This window comes from Colius striatus, chromosome 12 (assembly GCF_028858725.1).
Source record: "Colius striatus isolate bColStr4 chromosome 12, bColStr4.1.hap1, whole genome shotgun sequence".
Lineage (NCBI taxonomy): Eukaryota > Metazoa > Chordata > Aves > Coliiformes > Coliidae > Colius > Colius striatus.
The window spans coordinates 24,329,124-24,341,682 of NC_084770.1; the positions used below are offsets into that span (position 1 = coordinate 24,329,124).

General features: G+C 56.4%; 1 protein-coding gene across 1 annotated transcript; it reads right to left on the reverse strand.

Moving 5' to 3' along the window:
- Window positions 1–898: 898 nt before the first annotated feature.
- On the reverse strand, window positions 899–12,408 carry THAP4 (THAP domain containing 4). Its single transcript, XM_062005957.1, has 6 exons — window positions 11,828–12,408; window positions 9,845–11,001; window positions 3,633–3,792; window positions 3,315–3,424; window positions 2,473–2,576; window positions 899–1,139 (listed from the first exon to the last, which is right to left on the reverse strand). Exons 1-6 carry the CDS (start codon window positions 11,902–11,904, stop codon window positions 1,020–1,022), a joined length of 1,728 nt encoding a protein of 575 aa, XP_061861941.1. The 5' UTR covers window positions 11,905–12,408; the 3' UTR covers window positions 899–1,019.
- Window positions 12,409–12,559: the final 151 nt, after the last annotated feature.

A 12,559-nucleotide genomic window follows, 5' to 3' on the forward strand; every position in this document is an offset into this window, starting at 1 on the left:
TCCTGCTTGGAGGAGTCCCAAGGGATGAGCAAAGTGGCATGGAGGAAACCAGTAATGGCTCCTCTCCTGCGGGTCCAACAGCCACATAAACAGCTTGGCAGCAGGAGCAGGATTGTGCCCTGGGGAGGCTGCAGCTCCAGGGCTGTGCTCAGTGCTGGGCCTCTCACTCACTGCCACAGGGACACTGAGGGGCTGCAGCGTGGCCAGAGCCGGGCACAGAGCTGGGGAAGGGGCTGGAGCACAAGGGTGCTGGGGAGGGGCTGAGGGAATGGGGGTGTTGAGGCTGGAGAAGAGGAGCCTGAGGGGAGACAGCAGCACTCTCTGACACTCCCTGACAGGAGGCTGCAGGGAGCTGGGGGTTGGTCTCCAGTCCCAAGTAACAAGCGATGGGAGAAGAGGAAAGGGGCTCAGATTGCCCCAGGAGAGGTTGAGGCTGGAGCTGAGGCAGAACTGTTTCCCTGAGAGGGGTGTCAGCCCCTGTGCCAGGCTGCCCAGGGAGCTGGGGGAGTGCCCAGCCCTGGAGGGATCCCAAAGCTGAGGTGCTGTGGGTCAGTGGTGGGCTGGGCAGGGCTGGGACCGCAGCAGCTTCAAGGGCTTCAACAACCCAAATGATTCTCTGCTTCTTCCATCTCCCCAGCTACTGAACCATCTCCCAGCCTCTCCCCACACTCCCCCAGCCATCTTCTTACCCCTCCCCCAGTGCTGCAGCCACAAGCAAAGCAGCACAAAGAAACCAGCCACAGCCCTTCTCAGCAGTGAGGTGCCTTTTACCTCGGGAGCAGGGCCTGTCCCTGCTGCTGCCAGGGCGCTGGGCTGCAGGAGGGTGCAGGAGCCTGGCTCTGGGAGCAGAGGGGAGGGAGGCACAGGCTGTGCTGCAATCACACCCCAGGCACAGACATAAAAATAAAAGCTTTTTATTTCACTTTTTTTAATATACCATAATGGAAACATCTGAGTAACATTCTCAAGAGGAGGGGCAGCTCCACAGCCCCAGGGGGGAGCAGAGGCAGTCAGGGGCCTCAGGGAGTCACCTTCTTGTAGGTGATGTGGAGGTGCTGGGTCATGGGCTGCGTAGTGGTTGCCATGGAGACGGTCTGTTCGAGTTTCCCATCAGAATTGAGCCTGAACTTTCTGGTAATCTAGCAAGGGGGGTGGAGGGGGAAGAAGAGAAAGACTGGAATCAGTAAGCAAACAGCATCCACAGGCTGAATTCCTCACCTGTGCTTTCTGCCTTCCCTTTAGTCATCCTCCTGCTTGCTGTCCCTGCCCCACAGGTGGAGCTTGTGAGTCAAAGGGAAGGCTTCTCCCCTCCCCAGAGCAGCCCTCTCCAAAACACCAGCTCCCAGCCCAGAGTTCAGCACTGGCTGCAGGCCTGCTCCTGCCTGTCACCGAGACCAAGGTAAGAGGAACCATCCTTTTTGAACCTCTTTTTGGTGTTGCTCCTGTGTCAGTCAGGGAGGGGGCAGCAACTGCACTGGGCACCACTTGGGGATCTCTGCATTTCTTTGCCCCTCAGGTTTTGTTCCTCTCTTTTATGATATTCCCTTCTTTACTGTTGTTACACAGATTATTGCTACTATTAGAGTTTCTTTCATTTTAGTTATTAAGCTGCTTTTATCACTACCCACAAGTCTCATTTTCCCAGTTCTCCCCACACCACTTGCAATACAGCTGCTGCTGGGGAAAGAGAAACCCCACCACTTAAAACACAGATGTAAAGGCAGGGGAGTTGGGAAGTGTCCTCCCTTTGTACAGGCACACACAGCTTCTGGTCCACGAGTGACTTTAGGGAGCACAGTGATGACACTGGCTGCATCTGCACGAATCTGTGCTCCCAGATAACTAGAGGTTGGTTTTAGAGCACACAACAATCAGGGTGCAAAACTAAGCCTTGAAATCAGGACAACACTGTGTTTGCAATCAGAGCAGTGTCTTTTCTCCTGAGAGCCACACCTCACCTGTCCCCCTTCCAACACTGCTGGTGGTCACTTGATTTCATGTTGTTATCAAAGAGAACCAGATGGAAGAACACACCAGTCCTCACTCTGAGAGCTTGTTCTGTCTCAGCTGCCAGCATATGCTGAGGAGGCCAAACACTGGACAGACCTTACATGTGCACCCTCACATTGTTAGTTAATCCAGAAGACTGGCATTAAGAAGTAACACTGTTGCTGTACAAGGGTATTTAGGCCAGACTTTCCTCCTCTGTTCCCCAAGGACCCACTCCCAGAGACAGGATTCTGTGTTGGCTGCTCTGACTCAGCACATCAGTTCTTCTCTCAGGCACTCCTCTGGCTCTTGTAATGTACAAAGTACCTTCTGTAGGCTCTTACAGAAAGGATGGACCAGGGTGCTATGCAATAGTTCCAAGAACTCCTGATGGCAAGAGCATGCTCATCAACCTGTCCTCTCAGACAGACACCCTCTGGGGCCAGCAGCACGATGTGAACTGCTGCCCCTGTGTCCACTCACCTGCTCTACGTGGGGCTTCTTGGCAAAGGAGATCCTGGCTATGGAGTGAGAAGCTATAGACAGCTCTTGTCCATTCACCTCCCCTTCCTCCACCTCCACCAGACCTAGTGAGAAGCAAGGTCACATGTATTTTTAGGCTCCCAAGATGACTTAACATCACAGTTACTAGGGTGCAGAACAGAACACCAGGCTGCCCAGAGAAGGGTTTGGTTTGACCCAGCACGTGTCCACAGCCACAGCTCCATGCAGCTTGAGAGATGGAACATGGCTTAGAGAAGCCCAGTCTGACTTCCTCGTCCCCTGGGGGGTGATCAGGATGTTGCAGCTGGCAGCTTTCCCTGCAGCACCTGCTCTGGAGTTTTAGATGCAAGTTTAAGCATCAACTGGCCTTTAACACTCTCACTTATAACCATTTCCATGGGGTTGTCAGTCCTGGCCCCTAAGGTGTGTAACAAGTACCAAGGCACTACATGCAGACAGTGGGGGATTCTCCCAGCCCAGGGGCTAAGAAAGGAGCCTGCACTGAGAGTACTCTCCAAAACTGTCAAGGGAGCATGTGACAGAAGGACTTGAGACCTGGGGCTCCTTGAACCAGAGCCTGCACCTCTTTCTCTGCCCCAGAGTCAGCTGTGGCCAGCTGACAGCAGCAGTGAGAGCCAAACCTGTTATCTGTCCATGTTCCCCCTGGCTCCCCACACAGAGATGGGGATGCCACAAGGGCAGCAAGGCTGTCACTGGCCACTTGTCAGCTTTGGTGCTGAGCCCACAGTGAGAATAAATGGAACTGTGAGAGGTGCCCTGGTTCCCTGGCACAGCAGGGCAGGTGGAAGGCAGGAGTGTACCTGTGTTCTGGGCACTGATGAAGGCCACCTTGTTAGTGTCAGGCTTGAGGCGGATGAATCCACATTCTCGGTGCATGGGCTTCCTGGTGTCTGGGTGGAAGGCATTGAACCTGGGGGAATCAGGAGGCAAAAGCTGAAAACACACTGAAATCACACTCACATGCACTGAAAATACACTGCTGGGCCTGCTTTTGTCTCGGGGGAATGGCTGCTTTGTCTAAGCCTGTGATTGCCTGGGGTGGTGTCAGGAGTAAATGGCTGATGATGCTTCACTGCTGGGAAGTGTATTAAAAGTGAAAGGTGTAAGAGGTGCCTTACGAGAAGTTGAGCATGGGCTGCCCCACGTGAGAGATGTGCACTTCCTCCAGGTACTGGAAGGGTTTCATGGTGGGGAAGGTGCCGTCGCCCGGCGGGTCGGAGAGCCAGGTGCCCAGCATCCAGGACAGGGGCTCCATCACAGGATTCAGCTGGGGAGTCTCTGCAGAGGGAAAGGGCAAAGACAGACAACTGAGGGCTCTGTGCCCTGCAGCCTCCCCTGTGGCTGCTCACAGCAGGCAAACACCAAGCACCTCAGACAGGGCCTGAGGCAGCAGTGACGCTGTTCTCTGGAGCAGCCCCAAGGTGCAAGGGGAGACAGGGATGGCAACCAAAGCACCAGAACAGTGCTCTCTGTTGCAGCAAAGGCCCTCAGACAGTGAAGACGGATAACAAGAGTCCAAATTTACTGCTGCAAGAAAGCCTGCTCTTCTAGGCTGATGCTTAGGAACTGTTGTTGCTCTTCTAGTGTTGTGTGGGGAGCTCAGAGTTCTGTGAGTCAGGACAGCCTGGCTACCCCAGCCAGCTGCAACTTGCCTTTCCCTTGCACCATGCACGCTGCATTTCTCTCCCAGCCTTCTGCAGGCTCAAGCTCCCACCGCAGAAAGGAAGAGCCAAGCTTTGGAAAGGCTGGAGGAGGCAGCAGCCTGGGCTGCTGCTGCCCTCTCCTGGGACCCGACGAGCCGGCAGAGCCGAGGGGCGGGAGCTTTCTGTCACCAGAGCGCTTCCAACAGGGCGCTTCATTCTCTTACCAACCACGTGGCATGTCAGGAAAAAGCATCAGAGCGAGGGATGAAAAAGGAGCTGAGCATCTCCCTTGCGGTGGAGGCTCAGGGAGCTCGGAGAAGCTAAAGACTGAGCGGTGACCTCATTCGTGTTTACAAATCCATACAGGGTGGGTGTGAGGAGGCTGGAGCCAGGCTGTGCTCAGTGATGTCCAATGACAGGACAAGGGGCAACAGGGGCAAGCTGCAACAGAAGAGGTTCCAAAGAAACACAAGGTAAAACTTGTTCCCTGTTGAGGTGAGGGAGCACTGGCAGGGGCTGCCCAGATGGGCTGTGGAGGCTCCTCTGCAGATATTCCAACCCAGCTGGGTGAGTTCCTGTGTGCCCTACTCTAGGTGGTCCTGCTCTGGCAGGGAGGTTGCACTGGATGAGCTCTCCAGGTCCCTTCCAGCCCTTGAGATCTGTGACTGTGCTAAACCAGGAGAAGCCAGGTGGTGACAGGCTCCAGGGGCCTGATGGGCACAGCCAGCCTCACTGCTAAACACTTGCACTTCTGGCCAGCTGAGAAGCAAAGACAGCCTGTGGCACCTGGGCAGAAAACATGGCCAAGGAACTGTTACTTTTCCAAACCACCTGATGGCAGCGGAGCCACCGAGAGGGTTTGTGGCTTGGAAAAGCTGAGTGTAACAGAGATGATGGTGGGAACAAGGAGCAGAGACTCAGTGATGTGCAGAGGAGCCCCCACATCCTGATCACACCCCATGCAGTGCTCTGCTTACCTCCAGTACTGCTCTCTGACTACTGGACTAAGTGCTTTTTTCCTCCTTGGCTAAGTTCTGTTTCTCTTCTGGGCTGGAGGGCTGAGCTGAGAGAGTAGAAAAGCAGGAGTGTGGAGGCAGACAGGCTGATGGAGGCCATCAGAGAAAACAAGTGCTGAATTGAAAAGACATTGGTCTCTTATGCTGTGGCTGGAGCAGGTAAACGCAGAACTACCATAACAACACAAAGTAGAGTTTAAAGAGGGAAGTAGCTTTGTCTCCTGAGCTGTTTTGTCTCAAACAGGGTTTACAGATGCTGTCAAGAAGAATCTCCCTGATGAAGAAGCATGTGCTGCCCTTTTTAAAAACCCAAGCTCTTGGAGCATCACTTTTGCACACGTGACTTAAAGTGTGCAACAGCATGAAGGACACGAACCGCTTCTGCGAACTGCCAGTGGAGGAGACACTGGCCACCCTTCTGCATGCTCAAAGCTTCAGACTCAGCTGGGGTCCTCCTAATGCTGCTCCTCTTGCACCCATGTACACAGTCTCTCTTTTATCTAAGAAGAAGCCCCTTTCCTAACAAGGGCACTCCTGAAGTCACTTTCCCCTACAGGATGATAAACCTTCTTGAAGCACTTCGGGGTGCGGCACCTTCCAGACCTCTGCTCCTCTATGAAACCTGACTGAAATCAGCCACCCTGCTCACAGGCTGCAGGAGCTGAGGAGACAAAACCCACAGCTCTTTCTCTCCAGGGATCCCTCTCTCTGATGAGCCCAGTGTCCAGCTTGATGCAGGTCAGGCCAGAGCACATGGCATCTCACCTGCCTCCCACTGCTCAGGCCATAGCTACTGGGAAGTCTCCCCTAACCTCTCTCCTGATGCCTTCTGCCACAGATTCACACCAGCTCTCAACCTATGCACACATACTCCTTATCTCACCCTTAGCTTGCTTTATAGCTCCCTGATTCTCTGTGAATCCCACTGACTGCATTGCCCAGCCTGCTGCCCCAGCCTTTCCCATCCCTGACTGGGCAGAGAAAAAGAATGATGCCAAGCATCCTCTGCCATCTCAGATGGGTTCTTAATGTTCTTCTTCCACAGCTGAACCCCAAGTTACTGTGCAGCTGACAGAGCAGCAGTGCCTGCCCTGGTTGAAGCAATCTTTCTGACAGCTCATCTCTGTGATCCATGATAAGTATTTGATTTTCCAGATGCTCAAGTCCTGCTCATACTGATGAAAGCACAGCCCCTCACGCCCTGGCACAGCCTCACTTCTCACTGCCACCGAGGAACAGGATTTTGCTGTTTGTTTTCCACACCACGAACCAAAAACTTGGATGGGAAACACCACCTGAGGCCCCACAGCCCAGGCACCAGGACTCCACCTCAGCACAGAGACATTTACTGTTCCAGTTCTTCTGCTTGTCTCCAAGCTCACTTGTAAAAAGTATCATCAGTGACCTCATTCCCACACTGCCTTTGTACAAGTATCTAAAGACAACTAGAAGTGGAAGGGAACTGGCTTTCCTGCAGACTCCTGGCAACATTCTAACCCTTTTCCAGGCGGACTCACTTTGCAAAGTCTCCTGCCTTTAAGGTGACCTTCAGGAGAGCAGACACCCAGCCTAAGAGGCTCCCCATGGGATCAAAGGGCTGAATTGCACCAGCTCTACCTCTCCAGCAAACACAGTCCCATTGAGTCATACCTGTGTTAGCTCCAGCGCCAGCCATGCTCTGCAGTTACTTTCCTACTCTTGGTCTAGCTCCCACCCCACCTCTGCTCACCACACAGGGCTGGTAAAATGGCTATAAGGGAAGTGAACTCAGGATTAGGGAAGCCAGCTCTCCTGGTGCCTGCTGGGAGATGTAGTTTTACCAAAGGACCAAAGCTGAGCACGGGAAGATGAAGGAATCCTGTGAAAGGAGCATCTCTGCTCTCCTGTCTGTGCTGGCCCTGGGGGAGTGCAGATGCACCAGAGCTGCAAATCCTTCAAGCAGAGCAAGATGGTCAGGTAGTATTTATTAGTCAGAACAGTCTCCTCTTCCCCAGGATGCAGCATCTGTATTTGCTCACAGTTTCTCCCTGTGCACACTGTTGGTTCTCCAGAAGATGCACCTGGCCTCCTCCTGCCTGCTGCACCATGCCTGCCCGCAGAGCTATTCCTCAGCCTTTGGGCCACAGACCTCAGAAGTGGTCCAAGAAAGCAAAGGAGACATTTTCCTGCCAAACAGGCGAGTGAGCTCGGAGATTAGATGGAAAAAGCTCTGCAGGAAACAGCCCAGGGCTTCCCCCTAAACCACTCAGTCGCTGCCCCGGTGAAGTCAGGTTGGGAAACGGCCACCCGAGCGTGTGGTGCCAGTTGGAGCAGCCTGTGAGCCACCCAGCCAGCCTGAGTCACCCATCCCTGAGCAGGGCTGCCAGGGACTGCCTGTGCAGCAGCTCTGCACAAACCTGCTCTTCCCAGATGGCTGTAGTTTGCATACAGCCAGCAGAAACGTGCTGGTCTCACGGGAGGAAAACATCACCTGAGAGCTGGGACCAAACCACAGATCTGCTCAGTGGGTGCAGACCTAAAGCTCCTCTCTGTGCTGCAGATTCTGTGGAGGCAGCTGAACGTCAGGCAGCAGCAGAGAGAGGCCCCTCAGCACGTGGGGTTGCGTGTCACCACCTGCACAGTCAGTCCAGTTGGTTACTTACACTCCCCATCCCCAAGGCATTGGCTTCAGAAGGAAAGCCCAAATGTGCAGACTCAGGTTCACAGCTCACAGCACCACCCCAGCTACACACCAGATGATTGGAGACAACTGAAGTGTAGCTACTAACCAAGACTGTCATTATTGTTACATTACCTGACTGTATTTTACAAAGGCCCAATAGCCCTTGTCCAATGCAGCTCTGGTTTACACTAACACATAGTGCCTAGGCATAAACCAGGCTCTGCCCAGCAGCAGTCAGCTGCAATTAGTGCAGTTTGACTGTCAGAAACCATTCCTACGAGCACACAAGAAGCAGTGCAAGGCAGAGGAGGACCAAAAAGGAAACAAAAGCCAGCCAGCCACCAACACACCCTTTAAAAAAGTTACCAGCCAAAGAGTTTCACCAGACCTTCCCACTGCATCAGGCTGCAGTCACCAAAATGGCTCGTTGCCACTGATGATGCCACAGTTCTGGTGATGAGAGACACAGGACAGGCACAAAGCCAGTCAGCTCATTTAAAAAGAAATGTCACTTTCCCCTTAGAAAACAGAAGATGTGATTCTCAAGTCCTTATAGAAGACATTCTCAACAAAGCATTCTCAGGGAAGCACATCCATCTCAGCAAAAAAAAGCAACATGATAGTGCCTGCTGGAATAAAGAAAAGCAGCCTTCAGCACACTGTAATTAGTGCTTCACTGGAGGCATTTCCAGCACAGCTAGACACCCTTTTTCTTATGTGTCTATATGTATATATATGGCAATTATGGAACCCTAAAAGTGTATTTAGTTCTTCTCTTTACCCCAAAGCTTTTTCTCTACCTAAATCAAAGCCTGAGCTTCCCCATAGTTTGGAGAATGAAAATCCTGTGGGAAAAGCAGCACTGGGCATTGACCTTCAGGAACTGCACTTGAGTGAGGACGAAGGCCATGCTCTGCCAGGCTGGAGAGGGCATCTGCCTCGCCCAGCACCACGGTTCTGAGCACGTCCAGTCCAGTGTGGCTTTAGAAGCAGCCACAAGGTTTCTCCTCCCAGGGAAGAAGAGGTGTCACAGCTGCCATCAGTGGATACCCAGCCCCCCGTGGGTGACTCCTACACGGAAGCCCACAGGCGTGCATCCTTCACAAGGCAATCCTACACCTTCTCAACAGCCACAGAAACATCACCAGATGCTCCTAAACTCTTCCCCCCAATTCACCTTGCAAAGGTTTTATCAGCTACCTACTAAAGGACTCTTTCCTTACAAGGGAAAGTGTTACGGCCCGATTCGACTTCTCTGCAAGAAGATTCTTCTTTCTACACCCCCTTCACCCCTTGCTGAGCTCCCCAATGTTTTCAGGTGGCCCAGGTTTATTGTAATTGGCAGAGGAGTCATTCTCCATCTCTTCCCACTCTGTTGTCCATTTCCTGGCCGCTTCTCCCTTCCAAGAGAGCAAACAATCCAAACAAAGCCAACACTGGCTCCCAGACACTCACCCTGTATGTGACACTGTCATACCTGATACCCACCACCTCACAGCTCCCACAGCCCGAGCCCAAGGGCACTACATGAAATCTCAGACCAGAAGTACTATGTACAACAGCTTTCCCAGACACCTGCTGCTCGTGATGGCTCATTGACACATCAGAAAAGATCCACAGGCTCACTCCAAAGGAAGACAAATCCTAACACGTGCTGCTGAGTCATGAGTTAAAAACAAGCCAGGAAGGAAGAAAAACCCCCAACAAAACAACCAACCAAAGCCCCACTGATTCATGGGGTTGTCTGTGACACCACAACCGAGCTCCCCAGCCCACGCTAGGAATCGCCTGCGACACTTGGGACACGAGAAACAGCTCAAGTACCCCAAATGCTTAATTCCTTCACCACCATCTCTTGGTCCAACATAAGCTACTGCTTCTCTTCCTGAAAACATACCTTCCTCACCTCTTCCACCCATCACACCTTTGGGACCTCTAACTTAAGCAGCCTCTTACTGACAAGCAAAGGGCGGATTCTGCCTGGAGGCGAAGCCCCTGGGAATACTGACCACAGTCCTGGGATAGCAGGCTGTTCAAGTAAGGGAAACTGATCCTCTTCAGCTCGTCCAGCTTCTCCTTTAGCTTCCTGACTTGGCTGTCAGAGCGACTGATCCTCTGCCTCAAGAGCTTCAGCTCTCCGTTCTTCTTCTCCACCTGCTCGCGCAAGCAGCACACCTGGCTCTTGCTCTGCCTGGAGGAGAAACAGTACGAGTGCAGGGAGTCGATGAGCTTGCAGGCTCCCGAGGCCGACATAATCACCTCGTTGATGGACATGGGGTTGGCATCCGTGTCCCCCTTCCTCCCCAGCACGGCCTCGGCGGCGGGCTGCGGGGTGAGGTCTGCCGGGGACGCCGACGAGCCCTGCGGGGGCTTCTGAGGGGTGGCCGTGAGGGAGGAGGTGGGGGAGCCTTCCCCTACGGCCTTGTCGCGTCCCAGGAGGTGGCTGCTGCAGCTTGGCTCCGCATCTCTCTTTGGCCTTTTCCTCTCCAGCTGCTCTCTGGGCAGAGGAGGTCTCTCTCTGGCGTGCTTGGAGGAGAAGCTGTACGAGTGCAGGGAGCCGATGAACTTGCAAGCGCCGGAGGCGGCGGGCGTGAAGTCGTCGACTGACACGCCGCTCCTGTCTGCCACCCAGCTCCCCGCCCAGCTGCCTCTGGGACAGGCCTCCACAGCGGATCTCTCAGGCTTTAGCTGGGTTCCAGCTTTGGCAACCAAGTTGTCCCCTAACGTCCTCCTGCGAGGGCCGTCCAGCTGGCCAGGGAGGCCGCTGTCCTCCTGGGACGCCGCTCCCGTTCCCGCTTGCACGCTCGCCTCCTCCATCTCTGTTGTCTCTTGCTTCACCATGAAGTCCTGGCCGGAAGACAGGGTACTCTGGGCTACCTCACAGCCCCCTTCCCTCGGCTCTTCCCCATCCTCCAGCGGCACCTGGCTTGCTATTTTCCTCCTGCTTCTGACATAATCCAGGTTGCCGTGTTTTTTCTCTGCGAGCTGGAAGATGGTGGGGACGGCCGTGGGCTTCAGCAGCCGGTGCTGGTCTTCCAGCCGCTTCGAGAAGCTGTCTTTGGTGAAATGCTCGCTGCAGAGAAACGAGTACTTGGTGGGAGTCCAGTTGTCCCTCTGAACGGCTTTCAGCCACTGAATCAGGCGCTTGGAATCCTTCAGGGGGAACCTGAAAAGGGTAAATGGACAAAGCCCATGAGGTTGTTCGGAACCAGGAGGGTTGGTGGCACTCTCGGCCAGAGGGAATTCTCACGGCAGGTGTGTTTTAACAGGTTAGAGGGTCACTTTGCTTCGGGCTATTTGTTGCTTGCACTGACAGCTCCGCTCTGCAAACACCACAGAGCTGAAAGGGCCGGTTTCCCTTGCCGTCAGAACCCTCCCTGCCGCTCAGCTGCCCGGTGCCAAACGCAGCCCCCTGTCTGCAGGGCACCGGGGTGTGAGGAGCAGCGAAACCCGCTGCCTGGCCAGGAGCTGACCTTTACGCCAGGAACCTCGAACGAGGTGCAAATAACGCCCGAACTGAGATTAAATAACCAGGAAGACCCCGAGTAGTCGAATGAGGCACCTGGTGTGAGGGGGACACCGACCTTGCCCGGGGACTCACCTATGGCAGCATCGCCAGAGAGGCCCCGGCGCGGGCAGAGGCGGGGGCCGGGCCTTGGCGGCGGGGGGCACGGGGCCGGGCCGGGGCTGAGCCCGGGGCCCAGGCCCGCGGCGGCGAGGGGCAGCTCCCCGCTGCCGAGCCGGTCTCCGGAGCCGCCGAAGGAGCCCGACGCCGGTCCCCGGCGCTGAGGGAAACAAAGGGCGGCCGCTGCCACGGCCGGGGCCGGGGGTGGCGGGGCCGGGCAGGGCGAGGGGAGCGCGGCGGGGGCTCGCAGCCGCCCCTCAGCGCGGCGGCCGGGCCGCGGCGGGACCGGGGTGAGGAGGGGGGATGCGGGAGGCCCGGGGGGCCAGCGGCTGCAGCGGAGCGGCGCGGGCCGGACGGCCGCCCTTACCTGTGGAAGGAGACGGCGCCGCGGTGCGCCTTCCCCTGCCGGTTGGAGCAGTTGGCGGCGGCGCAGCAGATCACCATCTCCGGCCGCCGCCGGCCGGGCCCGCCCCGGCCCCGGCCCCCGCCCGCCGGCACGGGCCGCCGCCGTACGGCAAGATGGCGGAGCCAGGTCACCCCGGCAGCCCCTCCGCCGCTGGGGAAGGGGTTTCTGTACGGCACTGCCGTCAACCAAGATGGCGGCCGCCGCACGGGCGCCGCCACTTTGGCCGAGGCGCCGCCGTACGGCGCCGATGCCGCGGGGCTGGTGGGGAGGGGAGGGAAGGAGGGAGGGAGGGAAAAGTCGCTCCCGGCGCCGCTCGCTTGCCTCCTGGCCGCTGCAAGGCATCCGCCTCCCGATGAGCTGAGCCGTCAGCGGCGCCTCCGACTGGGGGGGGGGGGGGGCAACAGAGGCGGGGCTCGGCTGGCTCCGTACAACACTATGGCCGCGGACACGCGGCGGAGTCTCCCCGGGCGCGCGTGTGACAGGCCGCTCCCGCCGGCGCCGCGCGGAGCGAGCGAGGCCCTGGCGAGTCCCTCCGCCGTGTGCCGCCCGCCACGGCCCCGCGGCCGGCCCCTGCCCGCCCCCTGCCCGCGCCGCCTCTCCGTACGGCAAGATGGCAGCCCCCGGCCCGAGCGGCCGCCGCGGCATGACGAGCGCCCCGGCAGCCAGTCGCTGCGCGTCGGCGGGACCGCGGCG

What these genes read in the sequence shown, in the direction of transcription:
- THAP4 (XM_062005957.1), bottom strand. Translation starts at nt 11,904, where the DNA reads ATGGTGATCTGCTGCGCCGCCGCCAACTGCTCCAACCGGCAGGGGAAG. An exon ending in GGCGCCGTCTCCTTCCACAG is followed by an intron (nt 11,002 to 11,827) that starts GTAAGGGCGGCC and finishes TACCCTTTTCAG; the next exon opens with GTTCCCCCTGAAGGATTCCA. An exon ending in CAGCCCATGCTCAACTTCTC is followed by an intron (nt 3,425 to 3,632) that starts GTAAGGCACCTC and finishes TGATTCCCCCAG; the next exon opens with GTTCAATGCCTTCCACCCAG.